At 43.5% G+C, this 20634-nt stretch overlaps 1 protein-coding gene across 1 annotated transcript in view; it reads right to left on the bottom strand.

Moving 5' to 3' along the window:
- Nucleotides 1-2608: 2608 nt before the first annotated feature.
- LOC134895377 (guanine nucleotide-binding protein subunit alpha-14) overlaps nt 2609-20634 on the bottom strand; it is a 338140-nt gene continuing 320114 nt past the window's right edge. Inside the window, exons 4-7 of the mRNA XM_063913833.1 lie at nt 16594-16722; nt 14665-14794; nt 14161-14314; nt 2609-5113 (exon numbers count right to left, since the gene is read on the bottom strand). Coding sequence (XP_063769903.1) covers nt 4923-5113; nt 14161-14314; nt 14665-14794; nt 16594-16722 — 604 coding nt within the window. The 3' untranslated portion in view covers nt 2609-4922. The remainder of the gene's footprint in view (nt 5114-14160; nt 14315-14664; nt 14795-16593; nt 16723-20634) is intronic.

The raw sequence follows: 20634 nt of genomic DNA, 5'->3' as shown, positions 1-20634 counted from the left end.
CCTCTGCAGGGAAAGGGTAAGCTACCTGAATTCTTTTGGGAACCTGAAATTTCTTTTCAGGATTTGTCCATACTCCCTCAAAGAGACTGTTCAGCTCATGAGATGGAGGAAAAGTTACATTAATTTTCTTTTCTTTATAGAAGTAAGCCTTCTCCTGTGGTAAAGGAGGGGCCTCGGTAACTTCTAACACCTCCTTTCTAGCAACAATCATGTATTGAATGTTTTTTGCTAACTTTGGATCTATTCCCCTGGAATCACTAGCGTCGACACAGGAATCAGAGTCCGTGTCCCTTATCAGTTTGTACTATTTGTGCAAAAGACCTTTTATGTGAACCAGAGGGATCCCCTGTGGATGAAAAGGCAGAACTATTAAAAATCACATCTTCCACGGATTTTCTCCAGTTTTCTGCATGAGACTCAGACTTATCCAATCTCTTACTGATATGATTCACACTATCACATAATTCTTTCACCCATTCAGGCTCTTGGTGTGACGGCAGTGCCACCACATTACAACTCTGTGTCCCTAAAATGGCTCCCTCAGGGGAAGAGCTCCCTGCCTCAGACATGCCACACGCGTGCACAATCACACCACAGACACTCCGGGGCTTATAGGGGACAGACCCACAGTAAAATTTGTCAGAGGGACACAGAAAGGAATTGCCAGTCCACAACTCAGCGCCTAAAGAAAAAATCCCTGTGACGCATACTTTGTACACAGAGACTTTCCGCGCTATATATACTGCCAATAATAGGGTATAGTACCACAATACACAGTTTTCCCACCTTTTAGCACCCTGATACTTGATTCAGAAGTGGAGAGGAGGATCAGTGTTTCTTCCCCTGCTGTCTGCTGGAAGAAAATGTCGCTAAGCAGTGTGCTGGCTGCCTGAGGAAGAAGCCCCGCCCCCTGCAATGGCACGTTTTTCCTCAGCTATTGATTTAGATATTTATACTGGCGGGGGTGTAGGACTGTGCCACAGCAACATATGCCACCTTTTGCCAGTGAGAGTAGGTTTCATGCTGCCCCCCCCCCCCACACACACACACACACCCTGCTGTGCACTGTGTTATGGAGAGCATGTTCGCGCAGCATTCCCGCTCGCTGCGTGGTACCTTAAGCCGTCATGATGACCGGAGATCCCTCTCTGCAGACCTCCGGTAATACAACTCACCAGTCTTCTGACTTCTGGCTCTGTTAGGGGGGTGACGGCATGCTGTGGGAGTGAGCACATAGCCGCAGCTAGTGTTCAGTACCTTCAGGAGCTAATGGTGTCCTGTCAGCAGAAGCAGAGCCATCAAACTCTTTAGGAAGTTGGTTCCTACTTCTTCCCCCTAAGTCCCACGAAGCAGGGAGACTGTTGCCAGCAGTCTCCCTGAAAATAAAAAACCTAACAAAGTCTTTTAGTGAAACTCAGTAGAGCTCCACTAGAGTGCGACCAGTCTGCCTGGGCACATTTTCTAAACTGAGATCTGGAGGAGGGGCATAGAGGGAAGAGCCAGTTCACACTCTAAAAAAGCCCATTGCTCCTGCGGAACCGTCTACACCCCATGGTACTGAAGTGGACCCCAGCATACTCTAGGACATATGAGAAAAGTGTGTTTTTTGTGCATGTGATATATTGCATGCGATGTATCACTGGGAAGTTTGACTGGCATTCTCAAGACACTCCCAGCCCCGGTAGCCCTCTATCCAGCCCATCAGATATATCTCATGGTACAATTGTATGCCGTACGATATATTGCATGCGATGTACAGTGCCTTCATCAATCGTATGCGATATATCGTATGCAAAAATAGCACAAAAGTACCAAATCGTATGGAATCACTCCCGGGAAGGTCCCAGGGGAGTTCAAGGGAAATTGCATCCGACTTCAGCCTCAGACATATCATTGTAGTACACTTTATTAACACTTATCACATACTAATTTCTTTAACACTATTTCTTATTTTAATTACATCTCATTTTTGTATCACTTTTTCTATAGCTTCGGCTTCTTAACACTAATCTATTAACATTATAGTTTTTCACTGGTATGCTGCCCTGGGATGTCTGGCTTATACTGCCCTGCACCTAGATATAGCGCTAGGGACCCCCAATATATACAGAGAGGCCTTGACGTGGCTTGGGGGCTTATACATACATTTGCGCAGATATATGTAACCAAGATCTCTGAATTCTAAGATATTGTATGGGATTTAAATCTGGTTACTACTATTATTCAGGGTGCTGGGGGAAACAAAATGTGTTTTTTTTAGTACTCTCTGAAGCAAAACTCCAGGTCAGAGGAACTTATGCCTTTACCATCATCTCACTTAAATAATACTGAAAGGCATTTGCTACAAAAGCAAAAGGTCATAATATGGAATTGAGGGGACCTTTGATTGTAGGCAGACTAAGAACTTATATGGAAGTGTTATTCTAATGTTTTTAACCATAACACCATGCAATGCAGTCCTGTTCGTTTACACCCCACCACAATTTCATTTGACACATATAAAGGTATTTTTTCATAGATTCTTGCAACTGATTTTTATATACTGCTGTTTTTGGATCGTAACATCTGGCAAATAAAAACAGATGTTTGCCAATGTGCATTAAACATTGCAATCTTTTTAATAGTGTAGAATATTTTGACTGACAATTACATACCAGAGAAACAGGTTCAGGGTTACACATCAGATTCTGCATAAAAGTCTACTTGCTTTTATTGAAATTGTAAATGAAAGAATACATAACAATACCGTCAAAGTCTGTGTATGTAGGATTGCCTTCTCAAGACAGAAAACATTGGCTGTAAAGTTATGTACATACGTTGCCAAATCAAGTTTTGTAATTAAATCTTTGAAGGCCTTAAGCACAGTACAGGTTGAGTCTCCCATATCCAAAAGGCATGGGACCAGAAGTATCTTGGATTTTTAAGTATTTTGGAATATTTGCATTCCATAATGAGATATCTTTGGGATGGCACCCAAACATAAACACAGAACACATTTATGTTTCATACACACAGCCTTAAAGTGATTTTATACAATATTTGTAGTTTTGTGCATGAAACATAATTTGTATACAATGACCCATCAGAAAGCACACGTCACCATCTCAGTTGTGCTCAAAAAAGTTTGGCTTTCAGAATATTTTGGATATTGGAGACTCAACCTGTACATATTCAGGTACCAAAAGCCCTTTTCCCAAAACATATTTCCCTTCAAAGACTACCTCCTCCTCAACTAGTTCAATTGAGTGGGTCTCGCAAAAGAAAATGTTCTGGGTGAAGATTTTTAAAATAACATGGATATCATCAGTTCATGTTGCTGGCCTGACGTAAGAGTGAGAAGAGCCTACACAACAGAATTGTGTACCTTTGCTTCCTTCTGAGACCCTAGGCCACAATTTTGTGTACTATGCACCTGCACATCTATATTCTATTCCGGCAACATTATGTTTATAAATGTCTAACATTATATGAATACCACTACCGTAACAATTGCTAATGTTTAACGATGGTGTGGCAAAGGCTAATAACCTATTTTATCAAATATTCAGTATTTATGGGGAAAAAAACTATATATTGTATATATTTTATGCTCATTTGATTCTGTTTTACAGAATTTATTCTGACATTTATTTCATATATGGTTGTGTGTAAAATGCTATGACATTTCAAAAGGTGATCATATAAACATCTGATGCATGATGGTGTACAATTGATAGTGCAATTTACAAAATAAGTTACAAAATTAGCAAATCTGATTTTTACATAGAAAATCAGTATAAAGTGTAAAACAAAAAAATCTAGCTACAGCATTAATGTATATGTACTTTTTATTATATTTTGAAAAAAAGAAAAAGAAATTGTGTGGAAAAAAAATAGAACCGCAAAATCTGATCCAATAGCACTCATTAGTAATGTAAAAAAATAACCAATGTATATGCCAACATTTTTTTTATGCTTTTGGAAAGTGGTGGTTCTCTGCTTTTGTAAATATAGACTTAAAAAGCATTGTGATTGACATTGCTACAAAGAATAAGTATCTCATGCTCTAATAAAACAGAGTTACAAAATTGAATACCGAACATATACAGCATGTTAAATGATTTAGTGTTTTAGGATTTAAAATGTAATTTATTCATATTTAAACAGCCCTACTTGCAGAGAAACATAAAATATATGTATATATGCTTATACATATATATATATATACATATTATTTATAGAGTAACATATTTACAAATATCATTACAATGTCAATTTTTTCTGTCTTTGGTATAACATTGCAAATGGAAAATAACAGACCCTTGATTCATATTATTAACAATAAGATAATCTATCATTCATGTATATGGCTATATTAAATAATGGATTAAAAGGCTATTTAAATGAAGAGCCCATTTTTTTTATATTCTTCTAAAAAGACGACATAGATTCTAAAATTAGTGTCAAGCTCCCCGGACTATAAAAAAAAAAAAAAAAATCATGGTTCTCCATTAAAAATGTTGTGTTACTTTAAAATCGCAAAGGCAACTCTGGTTAAAACTAAACCACAACAAAATTACTAATAGTAATAAAAAAAACAGGAAATTGAAATCTATGCATATTTCATATTAAAGTCTGTTATCCAATGCTCATCACAAAAGGATATTTATAAAGATACTTCAAACGCATAGGGAAAAATAAAAACAGCATTTAGTAGTTTCTATACCACATTAAAAAAAAAATAGTAAACATTTGGGGAAAAATTCTCTTCCTGATTACAATTTCACCAGAGATTTTCTTAATCAGAACACAGTACGTTGTAGGAAAATATACCATCTCATCTCTGCACTCTTAGGAAAAGAGAGTGGGGTTGGTTAAGATTCAGGAGACAGTCATTGGTACAGAATAACGGAGGAATCCACAAACTGCATTGTCCAGTTCTCTTACACTAGATTGAATTCCCTCAGGTTTATCTGTAAGATAGTGTCTTTAACAGCAGCAAAGACAAAGCGAATGTTCTCAGTGTCTGTAGCGCAGGTGAAGTGGGAATAGATCACCTTCTCTTTGTCTGGGTTCTGGTCTTGGTAGAGCTTTAGAATGAATTCCCGAGCTGCTTTGGGATCCTGCTTGGGCCCTGTCAATAACACAAAATAGATCACAGATCTTCATAGCAAAGGAAGAATGACGGAGAACACTATGTTGAGAAGAAGATGTACTGAATTTTGCAGGGCTTCAAGACAAAGGCAAAAGAACTACATTGAAATTCCCAGTTGACTTTTAAAGTCTAAAGTGGGCACTTTAAAGCAGCAGCCTACTTTATCTAGATTCCTGCATTTAAGCAATCGTACACTTTATGCTTTGCACCAAAATGCGTTCAGCATCCTGAGGGACAGGATGCCGGTGGTCATGTGACCAATGCCGGAATCCTGACACCGCTCAGGAAACCGACACCGGAACACAGACAACCGACATCCAAAGGTAAGTATCAGGGTTCGCCTTAAGGTAAGCCCTAGCAAGCCCATGTTTTTGCTGGCGCAGGTGCGAAAATACGGATATGGATTCGCAGATCCACGTTTTTCACTCCTGCCGAACAAACGGCCTTGCTATTGAATACACCCTGAAAGCTGCAATCCCTTTCTTTATTCATTTTTTTTTCCCCGAAATCAAATTTTTACTGAAGAAATGGTCACTATAAAAAGCCGGACATCCTTGAAAAATCAACTTCAAGTTAAAAGATACAAAATATGGCTATTATTTATTTATTTGACTCTGTCTATCCAAGAATTTACACTTGTAAGCAGAATTTGCTAAGGATGATTAAGATGTCTTTACATAGTTCTGTTACTTTATTTTCATAATAAATTAGTTATTGCATGGCTGTTTATAAAAAAGGGAGTGTAGAAAAACCTCAGAACGTAAAATGACCAATTTGTGGAATTGTTACTGATCTTTGACAATAATGCCACTGCTAATTAATTATTACAGTATTTTTTTTTTTTTTTAACTTTATTTCGCCATAAATAACCCTCCTTGGCATTCACAGAAACAGGAGTAAATACAGGGTAACCCACACAGCATTTCATCTCTATAATCATAACAGAACACAAGCACATTTTTCCAATAAAGGGTGAAATGTAATAGCCGGCGAGTTTTTAAAGCAGCAATCATTTACAGGGCAAATACCAACCTGGTTTTTGCCATGTAAATGATTGCCGCTTTAAAAATATGAGAAGACTCTCATGAAGTCCTGCACAGGCTGCAACTCACAGGCTATTAAATGTCACCCATGGTGTCAGGACAATCTAAACTGTTAAATTACTAATTATAGAAACATAGAATTTGACGGCAGCTAAGAACCACTTGGCCAATCTAGTCTGCCCCTTTTTTAACCATATTGTTACCTCAAACCCTATTTCATCCTTATTTCTTTGTAAGGATATCATTATGTCTATCCCATGCATTTTTTAATTGCTCTACTGTCTTAGGGGGTAATTCAGACCTGATTGCTAGGCTGCGTTTTCTCACAGCCTGCGATCAGGTCCAAACTGTGCATGCGTATGCACCGCAATACGCAGGCACGACGGACCACAGCAACGGGGATCGAAGCATAGCGACGGGATGGTGCGAAAAAAGCGATTGCACGGACAATCACAAGGTGACTGACAGGAAGAGGGCGTTTGTGGGTGGCAACTGACCGTTTTCAGTGAGTGTCTGGAAAAACGCAGGTGTGTCCAAGCATTGGAAGGGAGGGTGTCTGACGTCAATCCCGGTACTGGACAGACTGAAGTGATGGCAGTGGCTAAGTAAGTCCTGGGCTGTTCAGAGACTGCACAAAATCAGTTTGTGCAGCTCTGCTACATGTGCAGCTAAAATACACTCCCCCCAGTGGGCGGCGACTATCTGATCGCAGGGCTGCAAAAATCACTGCCCAGCGATCAGGTCTGAATTACCCCCATAGGCTCTACCACCTCTGATGGGAGGCTATTCCACTTGTCTACTACCCTTTCTGTGATGTAATGTTTCCTCAAATTTCCCCTGAACCTCCCCCCCTCCAGTCTCAGTGCATGTCCTCGTGTCCTATTGCTTCTCTTCTTTTGGAGAATGTTTCCCTCCTGGACTTTGATAAAACCCTTGATATATGTGAAAGTTTCTATCATGTCCCCCCTTTCCTTTCTCTGATCCAAACTATACATATTGAGATTTTTTAGTCTTTCCGGGTAAGTTTTGTGATGTAGGCCATGCACCATTTTAGTTGCCCTTCTTTGTACAGTCTCTAATGTATTAATATCCTTTTGAAGATATGGTCTCCAGAAATGAACACAGTATTCTAGATGAGGCCGTACCAATGACCTATACAGTGGCATTATTACTTCTGTCTTTCTGCTGCTGATTCCTCTCCCAATGCAGCCAAGCATCTGACTAGCCTTCTTCATTGCTTTGCTACATTGCTTACCTGCCTTTACGTCATCTGAAATAGTGACACTAGATCCCTTTCCTCCTCAGTAGTTTCTAGTATAGTTCCATTAATACTGTAGTTAACATTTGGATTTTTGAGTGCATGATTTTTTGGCATTAAATTGTAGTTGTCATGCTCTTGACCATTCCTCTAATTTACCTAGATCCTCAATCATTTGTTTTACCCCTCCTGGTGTGTCTACCCTGTTGCATACCTTTGTGTCATCTGCAAAGAGGCATACTTTTATTTATAGTTTTAATCATTTTTTAGTTTTGTACTGGGTATTCTTTAAAGACAAATGGCCTAATTCTGAGATGTACACAGACCCGATGGTTTACATACATCTCCGATGTTAGGCTATATTCACCTGTGCAGATCTGTTTCTGCGACGACGGTCACAGTGCCTCTAAAGTTGCAGCTGCTGATTGGAGACAGGGAAAGGGTGGCGATGGCCAGCATTTCAGAAAACGGCATGCCAGCCCTGTTTTCTGGGCATGCCAAGGCCTAGCTTTCATTTGCAACCAGCAGTGCAAATACACCGACCCATCCATGGCCACTGTTCACACAGATGATCTGATGCTGCAACTTCAGACGCAGCAGCGGATCAGAGAAGGAGGAGTCTATTTACACAAGACACATACAAAGTTGCAGCAGCATCCACCTCTATATCAGGCGCAATGTTAGAAAATCTGCCCAGTATACCTAGTGCCGTATCCATTTTATTTCATATCTATGCTACATCAACCTAAAGATGCCACATTTTCATAAAAGCAAAGATACATGTGCACAGTTACGTTCCCACCTGTATATTTTCAGTTACATGCATCTTATTATATGTGAAGCCTTAAATTTAATTCATAAATTAATCTGAAGTAAATAAGAAGCAAGGTTCCTAACTGCAAGATGCATGCAGCTCTATGGGCACTATCATGTAGAAGAACTCCAATATTCTAACCAGGCCCCCAAAAATTGGGATTTAATGCCCAATTCCCATTTCTCCTTCATCCACTAGGGGCCACTGGAGTGTAGTTACAATGGGGAAATAGTAGGTAGTAATTGGGAGCTGGCACTTTAAAAATTCTCACACTGTGGCTAGCTCCTCCCCTACTATCTCCCCTCCAAGCCAGTCTTAGTTAGTGCCCGAGGTAGCTGGTTCACTTGGGTTTAGCTGAAGAAATTTTTATTTTTTCTTTATTATTTTATTTTTTCTAACTTACACTCACAGACTGGCAGCTCTGCCACTGCCAGTCTGCACCGTGGGAGCTGCCGACGGGGTCCCATCGCAGCTGCGTGCGGCTCGGGATGGGCCCCAGCTGAGGGAGACACTGAGCTCTCCTGAGTTGGCGGACACCGCTGCGTGCGGCGTGTGTCGGGACCACTCCATCCAGCAGAAGATTCCGGCAGCATGGCAGCGGTAAGTCTCAAAAGTGACGGACACCGCTGCGTGCGGTGCGTGTCGGGGCCACTCCATCACAGAAGATTCCGGCCGGACACCGCTGCATGCGGCGCGTGTCGGGGTCGCTCTGTCGAGCAGAGTATAAGTCAACACCGCTGAGTGCGGCGCGTGTCGAGACATCTGGACAGCGGTGAGTACAATCTCCCCCCCTCCAGACTGATCTATGATTGTACACTGTCAGTTTTAGTGATTTAATTGTGCAAGGTGGTGGTTGGACCCCCCCCCCATACTCCCCAGTCAGAGACAGGATGGCGGGTTTCAGAGGCGCACTTATTATTTACACTTCCCGCTTATTTTTACAACTTCTGCGGGTTTCATTTGAAATTGAAAGCGCCCCGGCCGCAGCATACAGGCAGCCGGGGGGGGGTATACTGTGACTGCACTCTCCGCTCCCCGGCCGCAGCATACAGGCGGCCGGGAGGGATACAAGGTGCTTCCCGCTCACTGCAGCGGGTTTTCAAACTTGGCGCCGAATCGGGGGGGCGGAGCTAACTCCCGCTCCGTACGGCGGCTCTGCGCTCACTCCGGACCGCTGCAGCACAAGTCCTCTGCTCACCGGCCGCTGCAGCACAAGCGGACCGCGGCAGCACAAGTCCTCTGATCACCAGACCGCGGCAAGCTCCTTTCCTCTGCCTGGCTGTTCAAGGAGCATATTTTACTTTTAAAAGGTAGGAAGCTGATTCCTGCTTTACTCAATGGGCTCCCCTCCGGCGGATCGCAGCACTCATTGTCTCTGCTGTTTCAGTGGGGTTTAAGTTTTTTTCTCTGCATATGCTGGCTGCCATTCCTTCCTGCAAGGGAGTCATTTCAGAGAGGCTGTAGATCAGGAACCTGCTCTATTACAGGAGCTGGTGCTCAGCTCATTAATGATTAAAATCTAGGGTGCAAGTATTTATCTATATCTACCCTGCTATTTATATACCCTTTTAGATGCTATTTATATACCCTGTTAGAGGGTTCACATAGACAGCATTTATCTACTCTGTTGGGTTCACTGTGTGTATATATATATATATATATATATATATATATGCATTACCTGATATAGGGAATAAAACAATGGGACAGTGTGGCTCAGCACACTAATCCCCTAAACACCCAACTGTAGAGACCTGGGTTCAAGTACCACTACAGACACCTTGCTACATAACATTTTCCCCCATCTTTTCTCGCAGGCTGGCCACCATTTTGAAAAGCCAGCGGAACCTCCGAGAAACATCTGGTGCACCTAAATTAGGAAGGGGGTTGCCTTACCTTTATTATTCCTTGGTGTCACTAGTTACTAATGCTATTTGTAATTTGGGGAATGTGTGATGGCATCAGACAGATAGCGCTGCGACTCAGTACGCTAGTAACGGGTATCTGAACACCAGGGTTTCAATCTCAATTTAAAAAAAAAAAAAAAAACTTTAAGGGAAGCTCCTATGGCCTATGGCTAAGACTCCTGTCCTACAATGCAGCGTTACTGGTTCAGGTCTCCGCTGCTCCAGAAAGTTTATTTGAATCGTGTCGGTCACTACACGTTATAGAGCAGACCTTACATAGGGCGGTGTCTATTTAACCCACCTTTTTCTCTTTTCGTTTGTCTCACCTGGGATAGTCAAGGAATTCCCTCTTAGGTGTGAAGTACGAGGTGAAGCCATCTGCTTAGCCCTCCACGCACCTGCAGGATGCATCTGTTTGAACAGTTCAGATTATGCAGGTAATGTCACTATTAACAGAGACCTTGTAAGTCATTTCCCTTCTCCAGGTTTCAAAAAGAACCTTGCTAACCTTCCATGGTACACGGATTGGCGGTGGAAAGGCCTCTCTGGAAGGAGGCGAGAGATGTCCAGGATACTGATGATGTCTGTTTTCGGTGGAGTCTGAACCAGTGTATCAGAATATCCAGGTATATTATACAGCAGTTCGTCTGATACAGCAGGTAAAGGAACTGCCAGGGACAATGTTAAAGTTGTGGTCGATGTGTTGACCATAATTATTTTTTAAGGCGGGCACGTCAGGTTCATCAGGGTTCCACGCCAATGACGAAATGACAGCGACTGGTCCAGTTTCGGATGAGCTGGGCAGGCTCCGGTGGGCGGCCGACAGACACCCGAATTACACAATATCAGGTATCAAACAATGTTTGTTTTCCTATCCTTTCCCCGCAGACGGCAGGAGATGGTATCAAAACCTCTCTAGGGTATACACCACAGTGTATCGCCGGTCCATCAAGCCGCCGTTTTCCTGAGGCAACCTTGCTCAGGGATCCATCGACATATACGGCAGCGCGGTTCTACCGTGTCCGGACAGGTAGGTTGGGAAACAATTGTCCTCTAGGTTACAGGATGTTTCGCATCAGGATCAATTGATACTTTGGTACAGGTCAGAATCACGATTCTGCTTTATGTTCTTTGGAGGTCTCCACGTCTGCAGACTCGGACCCTGCATCTTCGCTTGGGCTGTCTTAACCCGACGACCTCTGGGGCTGCGACAGTGACAGGTGAACATGAAATCCTACGGGGCAGATGGTTCTGGGGAAGGAACTTTCTGCAGGATTTCTTGAACCATTGGAGGTAAGTCCACTTTGCTTTCTCCTACTACTGCCCCAGCTCCAGCTTTACTGGTCTTTCCTTTAGATTTTTCCGTGCCCTTTCAGGCTTTCGTCTCCACACGGGCGATATCTCCGTCGCCAGGGGTTCTCAGGGTAAAAAGCTGAAGCAGAGGTTCAACATCCTCGGTCCAGTCTGATTTTATGTCATCCAATACACCCATTACACAGACTTTCCTACCACCTGGAGGGTCCCAGGGTAGGCGCAGGTCGATGGGAGAAGGCTTGGGCGGTTACAACCGTCTCAGGAGTCCCTCGGCATGGGTCGGCCGATTTACGATGACAAGAGAGTCATACTGCAGGCTGCGCTCCATAGGCTTCTAACCGCAAAGGGTGTTGATCCCTGTTTTTCACATATCATTTGAATCAGGACAGTTCTCAGGCCCTTGTTTTCTTTTCACGTTCCGAAGCCAGTTGGCTCGGACAGGCCTATTCTGGCCTTAGAATCATTTTAGTCTGTGATTGCTAGTTTGAATAAGAAAGGGAGTTTTACGTGTCCCTTGTCTTCAGAGATGCCTGTTTACTGATTTCCGTTGGACGGGCTTTTCTCAGATTCGCATTACAGGATTCTCATTTTCACTGTCAGTCCTTTCCTCTCGGTCTCTCTTCCGCTCCCACAGTGTTTAGGAAGATCACAGAATAACTCTTTTTCAAGGGCAGTGGGTGACTTTAGTTCCTTAATGGGACAATTTACTGCTACTATCCCACTCTGTACATTAGGTGGCTTCTGAATATCCGAAGGATCCAGGAGCTTCTGATTCGACACAGATCCAATTTATGCTCCGCATAGACGTTTCTCAACACGGTCCGTCAGAGGATTTTTCCTTCCTCGGCACCAGGTACTCTATTCCTTCAGTCAAGTGGCGACGCAATGAGTGGTCGCCTCCATTCCTCTCTGAGCGGGGGGACAACAATCTTCTTTCCAGGTCAAGCCACCAGATCAGGCTCCCGGGTGAGGGAACATTCCCCGGAGTTTTGTCAGCTGGTCAGCTGTGGGCGGAGATTTCGGATCGACCTCAGGGAGTTCTGACTGACTCTTTAACCCTTTATTACTCTCGGACGTGAGCTCTGGCGGCAGTAGCCGAGGAGGCCCTCAGGGCTCCGGGGAGTTTTCTGGTTATTCTATCCTGCCTCCTTTTCTATTTCTACCTCATGTTCGGTAACACAGGAGGGAATTATGTGTGCTAGTCCTCTCGGTGGCGCTGGTTGGGCCACGCATGACTTGAAGATACAGATACGCCTGTTGTCAGTAGAGGAGCCTTGGCTCCTACATCGACTGGACTGTCTACTTCAACAGGCTCCTTTTTTCTCTTTGTTCAATCTTACACTGGTTTCGTTTAACCGTGTGACTGTTCACGAGACCTCAGAAGGGAGGAGTTCCCTAGTTCGGTTAGGCCTACTGGGCCCCGATTTCAGAAGTCTGTTACCTCTTCTCGCTTTTGCCACTTTTGGAAAACTTTATGGGACATAATAAGGATAAGAGGGGTTTTTCCCCTTCTTTCAGTTACCATTCATCTTTGGTTTCTCTGGGAGGTTTTGCTCCGCTGCGCTTCAAACCACACTGACCGGAATTTTAGGTCTCTGCCTTTTTCGGTTTTTCTTCCAAATGAGATTAGCCTAGCGGCCGTAAGTTCGGCCTCTTTTTCAGGGAGTACTCTATTGGCAACTCCCCTGGCTGAGCTTCGGCCTCAGCGGTCGTTTCTTCCAGAGGGGATGTCCATTTTTTCATATAAATCTGACACTAGTGTTTTTCAATCCTCTCTGAATGTTGTCAGGGCTCGCCGACTCTCTCTACAGAGGTCTCAGGCTATTCGATGAAGTGTTTTTCTTCTTTGTTCTGTACGATGCTCCCGTACTAAATAGCCGGGGTCCCAGCATATGCTGGGCCGTTGGATACATCTGACCATCAGACAGTCTTCTTGGCGGTTACTAGGGAGCCTCCGTTTTCCATTTCAGCGCACTTTACGCGCATTGTAAGACCTTCGTGGGCGGCTGCCCGTGGGGTCTCCATGAATATTTTGTCGGGCGGCTTCTTGGTCGAACCAACATTCGTTTTGTCAAATTCTACAAGTTTGACACTTTTGCGGCCTCTTCATCACCGTTTGGCCGAGCAGTTTTTACAGGACTCTCAGCGCTTTCCCACCCGGTTTTGGGAGCTCTGGGACGTCCCCATTGTAACTACACTCCAGTGGCCCCTAGTGGATGAAGGAGAAATCAGGATTTTGGTACTTACCGATAAATCCCTTTCTCCGATTCCACAGAAGCCACTGGACGCCCGCCCAGCGCTGTTCCTCCTGGGTTTTTGCTTAACGGTTTGCAGATCACCATATGACTGCTTGTTGAGTTCAGGCTAGCCTGGTTTTTGTCAGGTTCTGTTCCAGGTTTAGTTTGTGTTCTCCTGGTTTACAGGGCGTCGTTAACCTCCTCTACCTTAAGGTTTGTTTATTACAGCTCTCCTCGGGCACAGTTTTACGTAGACTGGCTTGGAGGGGAGATAGTAGGGGAGGAGCTAGCCACAGTGTGAGAATTTTTAAAGTGCCAGCTCCCAATTACTACCTACTATTTCCCCATTGTAACTACACTCCAGTGGCCCCTGTGGAATCGGAGAAAGGGATTTATCGGTAAGTACCAAAATCCTGATTTTAACAAGCTATGGTGACTGCTAGTTATGCTTACCACCAAACTCTGGAAAATAGTCAATTAAATGAGAGAATACAATTTTTTCCTCTAAAAGATCCTTCTTGTTTAAAAACAAGATGACGGAAGAATTCTGGAACCAGGGGTAGGTTATGATAGTTCTGAACAGAGCTTTGCTTTCTTCCATCCGGTTCTAAAAGTAGAGCACACAAATAAAGTGTTAGACATTCATATGCAGTGTGTATTTGTAGGTACTAATGGAACAAGGTTTGGCATACAGAAACTGGGTACAACATAGTTCTAATGTGTAGTAACGGATAGCAAGCAAATCGGCATAATCTTTGATCAGCAATACTGAAGGTAAACATCCAGCTGGTAGCTGTGTATGGCATCACACATGTGCGTCATGCTGGTTTCTACTACGCGAAACACACTGGAATGGTGTGCTACTGTACATTAGAACTCAGCTGGGAGACCTGTGGTTTTCAGCCAATCATCATCTCTGCAACGTCCATAACCAATATGTGTTTTATTCAGAAGTACCTCATTGTCGCACTCCGCCAGCACTTGGTCATATTCGCTCAGCGCCACCAGGAAAATGATGGAAGTAACATTTTCAAAACAGTGAATCCACTTCCTTCTTTCTGATCTCTGGCCACCAACGTCTACCATCCTATACCACAGTATGGAGACAAACATCCAACAACATGAATTCTAAGGCATTATCCTTCTATTACAACAAATAAAGCAGTTAAAGAAAAACAAAACACAAATGAAATCTACATAATATGCAAATGGAGCTTTAACAATAAATACAAATCTGTCATGTTCTGTCACATATACAACTGGAAAGGATTCAGATTAAGGCTAATTTTAGTACACTTAAAAACAGAGAGGAAAAAAACCTAAAGTTGACTTGCAGAAGCTTGAAACAAAACCAGCTCCTACCAAGCAGCAGCACACACATAACATGTGATCCACACAAGAAGCATCACCAGTATTTATGGGGCAGAATACAAAGCAGGCCATTCATTTAATGGAATATTGGACTGTAATTAGAACGTCAGCAAAGTATATCTTACAATACCATTTCCTACAGTTATCACCATGTAACTATATCCATTTGTAGGATTGATTCACTCATAAAAACAAAAAGTGCAGAGATGGGACAGGACACTGCCATCATTAATAGATAGGTAAAATGTTATTTTAAACAATAGTTCTAATCCATTGGGTGATGCTTGTTTTATCAGGATACATTCTGCAGTCTTGTTTCTTTTACCATTTTATTGTTAGAGCGGTTTCTGATTTTCACTCTCACTTTTCTCTATAGTAACAGACACTGGGTACCTGGCATTAATGTAATATGGTGAGAATAGTGTCTGTGGACAATAATTAACAGCAGTGATCCCAATTTAATTAAGCAGAGAGTTGTTACAACATTGATGACTGCCAGCACGCTATATACGGTGCCTTTAAAAGGTCAATAACCTCTTTTGTAAATAATATAACTGGGATTCCTCCTGTATAGCACATGAGGGCAACTATATTGCTGGAGAAGGGCACAAATAGCCATTGCCGCTGTGTGTAAATGCCGGCAATGGCAGCCCTCCTCGCGCCCTGGCCAATTCACTTAAACAAGCTCACTACCCTATGCAGTAGCAAACACTGCTGAGCGAGAGATCCAACTGCCCCATGGAAGTCAGAAATTAGACATATGCCAGTAAACAAGATGAACCTGACGCCAGCAGCTTTTAAACAAGATGGAAATCAGAGCTGACTTCCAATATCCTTGATAATGGGCCTGGTTCATGATTGTAGGTTAACCAAAAAAGCACACACTGGGAAAAACCATGTGCACTGCAGGTGGGGCAGATGTAACATGTGCAGAGAGAGTTAGATCTGGGTGGGGGGTGTCCAAACTGAAATCTAAATTGTAGTGTAAAAATAAAGCTGTTCAGCATTTGTGGGCTCCATAAAAAAAAAGCAAGTAGCATGTCTGAACAAACCATGTAAGGGGAGCAGTACATTTATATATTTATGTGCCGGGTAAATACTGGCTGCTTTTGCTTCACTTACAAACATGAATCAGGCCCAATGTACAGTAAGTGTTGCATTCATGTGTAGTACACACATGTTCCTAAAATGATGACAACAGAGCTCTCCATTAATACACTGATTCATTACAGACATGTATGTACAAATATGTTATCATTACGTTGATATAGAGAAGAGTGGATTAAACACATATACTGATATTTTGCTGATTTAACACCCAGATATCTATACATTACAGGTTTTATTTGTAGGAAAATACTTTATGACGCTTTATCTAGCACGGAGGTTCCCAGCGATGAGTAAGGGCGCATAGAAGCCTTGCTGGGGTACAACCCTGTATATTAATATAACCTTTCACATTTACCATAAGTAATAAACTGAGATCTTACACATGATTTTCAGAAAGCAACATACCTAAATATAATATTTTCTAAATCGAATGGATACTCAATGATTCCAGTAGTGGGCACTCTGACTCGCAGCACATCTTGCTGGGTGGGTATATATGCAGGAACAGAAATACGGTCTATATCACAAAGGTAGCTGAGAGAGGAAACAAAGCACATACATTCCTCAGTCATTTATACAATACATAAGATGAAAATGATCGATGCATATCAGTCAGAGACCAGCATTACCATTCTGATAGGCAGATTGCAGCAGAGCTTCCAGATGTTGAAAGACTTTTATAGGTTACATATAAATAGACTTGACTTTATATAATTTCCTCAGTAAATCTTCAAATGAAGCACAATTGTGTTATACTGTATGTATAGCTTTCAGGCAATTCATCTTATAGTCATCTTATATTTAAACATTCTATATTGGGCCAGCCAGACTGCAATGGGGAAATGTGCTTGGTGGGGCTATGTGGTCCAGTCACACAGCAATGTTGGCATAGTTGGCAAAACATAGGTACCAGCTCTATGGGTGACGTATGGCTTTTTTCAGTTGTGTATGGGCGGTGAACTGAACAAACACTTTTGTTGTATAAGGAAGGGTATGTCATATAAGGGGCAGTGGTTCCCAAACTTATTTGAATCACAGCGCCCTAGTGTATCAGAATTTTTTTCATGGCACCCCTAGGCCAAATGTTTCAGACTGAGAGATTCAGCAATGAATTAAATGGTATTTATATGTCATCCTTATGGTCAGTTATGTGCTGAGGGGCAGGATTCACTACTGTTTGGCCACATATGTTATGACTGACAGCCACCAGCACTGGTTTTGCCTATTACATTAACCATAAATAATTTGAATTGATCCGGGACCACAACCCAAGGCGCCTGTGTAAGTGCCCTGAGGCACACAGTTTGGGAACCATTGTAATAGTGCAGCAGAAGAAAAAAATTGTGACAGAGAAGCAGATAATTACTATGGTTACGAGACGCAGATCTTGGGAAGAATGGAATGGTTGAGCTGGGAGACATTTGAGTGACATGAAGTATTTTATACTGGATTTGTTAAAATGAAGGCAATCAGTGTACGGATTAACAGAGCGGAGCTGCTGTAGAATCTTTGCAAGGAAAAATATTCTGGTACTACACTGTATGTGGTAACAGTTTGGGGAAGACCAGAAAAACAGGAATCCGCATTATAGGAGATGAGGTTTTTAGTTAGAAGTTTACAATGGAATAAACCACAGAGAAAGGAAGTGCCAGGTCTTCTTTACACAGTCCTTGCAATTCAAAATGTCAGCTTTTAGCATAATTCAGTCGGACACTGCTTATGAATCTAGCTTGGCTGTGTCCGTGCCCTGCATTAGTGCCATTAGATTTTATATACAGGGGAGACGAATAATAAGATTTTAAACCTACCGGTAAATCTTTTTCTCGTAGTCCGTAGAGGATGCTGGGACTCCGTAAGGACCATGGGGATAGTTGGGCTCCGCAGGAGACATGGGCACTTTAAGAAAGACTTTGGGGTATATTTACTAAGGTCCCGATTTTGTCCGAGATGCCGTTTTTTCTTCAAAGTGTCATCTCGGTAATTTACTAAGCAGAAATCACGGCAGTGATGAGGCCATTCGTATTTTTTTGCAAGTCCAACAAAAAAAATACGAATGAATACACCATCGGTCAAAACGCGGCTGTTTAAGTATGAATCTCGGTCATTTACTAAGAAGTGCAAAGCAAAAAAAAAAAAAAACACTGCCGTGAAAAAATACAACTCGTAAAAAAGTGCTAAAAAAAAACAGACCTGCTTTTTTGAGCCGTGATTGGATAGGCATGCACGGATCCATGAGATCCGTGCATGTATATCAGTGGGAAGGGGTGGGAAAGTGTTAATTTGTTGAAAAAAAATTGCGTGGGGTCCTCCCTCCTAAGCATAACCAGCCTCGGGCTCTTTGAGCCGATCCTGGCTGCAGAAATATGGGGGGAAAAATGACAGGGGTTCCCCCATATTTAAGCAACCAGCATCGGGCTCTGCGCCTGGTCCTGGTTCCAAAAATACGGGGGACAAAAAGCGTAGGGGTCCCCCGTATTTTTAAAACCAGCACCGGGCTCCACTAGCTGGACAGATAATGCCACAGCCGGGGGTCACTTTTATACAGTGCCCTGCGGCCGTGGCATCAAATATCCAAATAGTCACCCCTGGCCGGGGTACCCTGGGGGAGTGGGGACCCCTTCAATCAAGGGGTCCCCCCCCCCCAGCCACCCAAGGGCCAGGGGTGAAGCCCGAGGCTGTCCCCCCCCATCCAATGGGCTGCGGATGGGGGGCTGATAGCCTTTTTGTAAAAGTGTAAGATATTGTTTTTAGTAGCAGTACTACAAGGCCCAGCAAGCCTCCCCCACATGCTGGTACTTGGAGAACCACAAGTACCAGCATGCGGCGGAAAAACGGGCCCGCTGGTACCTGTAGTACTACTACTAAAAAAATACCCAAAAAAAGACAATACACACACACCTTGAAAGTAAAGTTTTATTACATCCATCCACACAAACATACATACATACTTACCTTATGTTCACACGCAGGTCGGTCCTCTTCTCCAGTAGAATCCATGGGGTACCTGTTGAATAAATTATACTCACCAGATCCAGGGTACCAGGCTCCTCGGATAATCCTTTTGTAATCCACGTACTTGATTAAAAAAAAAAAACGGAGACCCGAGCCACGCACTGAAAGGGGACCCATGTTTTCACATGGGACCCCTTTCCCCCGAATGCCAGAAACCCACTCTGACTGATGTCTAAGTGGGTTTCTTCAGCCAATCAGGGAGCGCCACGTTTGGCACCCTCCTGATCGGCTGTGTGCTCCTGTACTGTCTGACAGGCGGCACACGGCAGTGTTACAATGTAGCGCCTATGCGCTCCATTGTAACCAATGGTGGGAACTTTGTGGTCAGCGGTGAGGTCACTTTCGGTCAACCGCTGAGCAGAAAGTTCCCACCATTGGTTACAATGGAGCGCATAGGCGCTACATTGTAACACTGCCGTGTGCCGCCTGTCAGACAGTACAGGAGCACACAGCCGATCAGGAGGGTGCTACAACGTGGCGCTCCCTGATTGGCTGAAGAAACCCACTTAGACATCAGTCAGAGTGGGTTTCTGGCATTCGGGGAAAGGGGACCCATGTGAAAACATGGGTCCCCTTTCAGTGCGTGGCTCGGATCTCCGTTTTTTTTTTTTAATCAAGTACGTGGATTACAAAAGGATTATCCGAGGAGCCTGGTACCCTGGATCTGGTGAGTATAATTTATTCAACAGGTACCCCATGGATTCTACTGGAGAAGAGGACCGACCTGCGTGTGAACATAAGGTAAGTATGTATGTATGTTTGTGTGGATGGATGTAATAAAACTTTACTTTCAAGGTGTGTGTGTATTGTCTTTTTTTGGGTATTTTTTTAGTAGTAGTACTACAGGTACCAGCGGGCCCGTTTTTCCGCCGCATGCTGGTACTTGTGGTTCTCCAAGTACCAGCTTGCGGGGGAGGCTTGCTGGGACTTGTAGTACTGCTACTAAAAACAATATTCATAACTATCAACAAAGGCTATCAGCCCCCCAACCGCAGCCCATTGGATGGGGGGGGACAGCCTCGGGCTTCACCCCTGGCCCTTGGGTGGCTGGGGGGGGACCCCTTGATTGAAGGGGTCCCCACTCCCCCAGGGTACCCCGGCCAGGGGTGACTAGTTGGATATTTGATGCCACGCCGCAGGGCACGGTATAAAAGTGACCCCCGGCTGTGGCATTATCTGTCCAGCTAGTGGAGCCCGGTGCTGGTTTTAAAAATACGGGGGACCCCTACGCTTTTTGTCCCCCGTATTTTTGGAACCAGGACCAGGCGCAGAGCCCGATGCTGGTTGCTTAAATATGGGGGAACCCCTGTCCATTTTTTTCCCATATTTCTGCAACCAGGATCGGCTCAAAGAGCCCGAGGCTGGTTTGCCTTAGGAGGGGGGACCCCACGCAATTTTTTTTTAACATTTAAACTTTATTTATTTTTTAAACAA

Source organism: Pseudophryne corroboree, chromosome 1 (genome assembly GCF_028390025.1).
Source record: "Pseudophryne corroboree isolate aPseCor3 chromosome 1, aPseCor3.hap2, whole genome shotgun sequence".
NCBI classification, from domain to species: domain Eukaryota; kingdom Metazoa; phylum Chordata; class Amphibia; order Anura; family Myobatrachidae; genus Pseudophryne; species Pseudophryne corroboree.
This window is presented reverse-complemented; position numbering and strand designations above follow the sequence as displayed.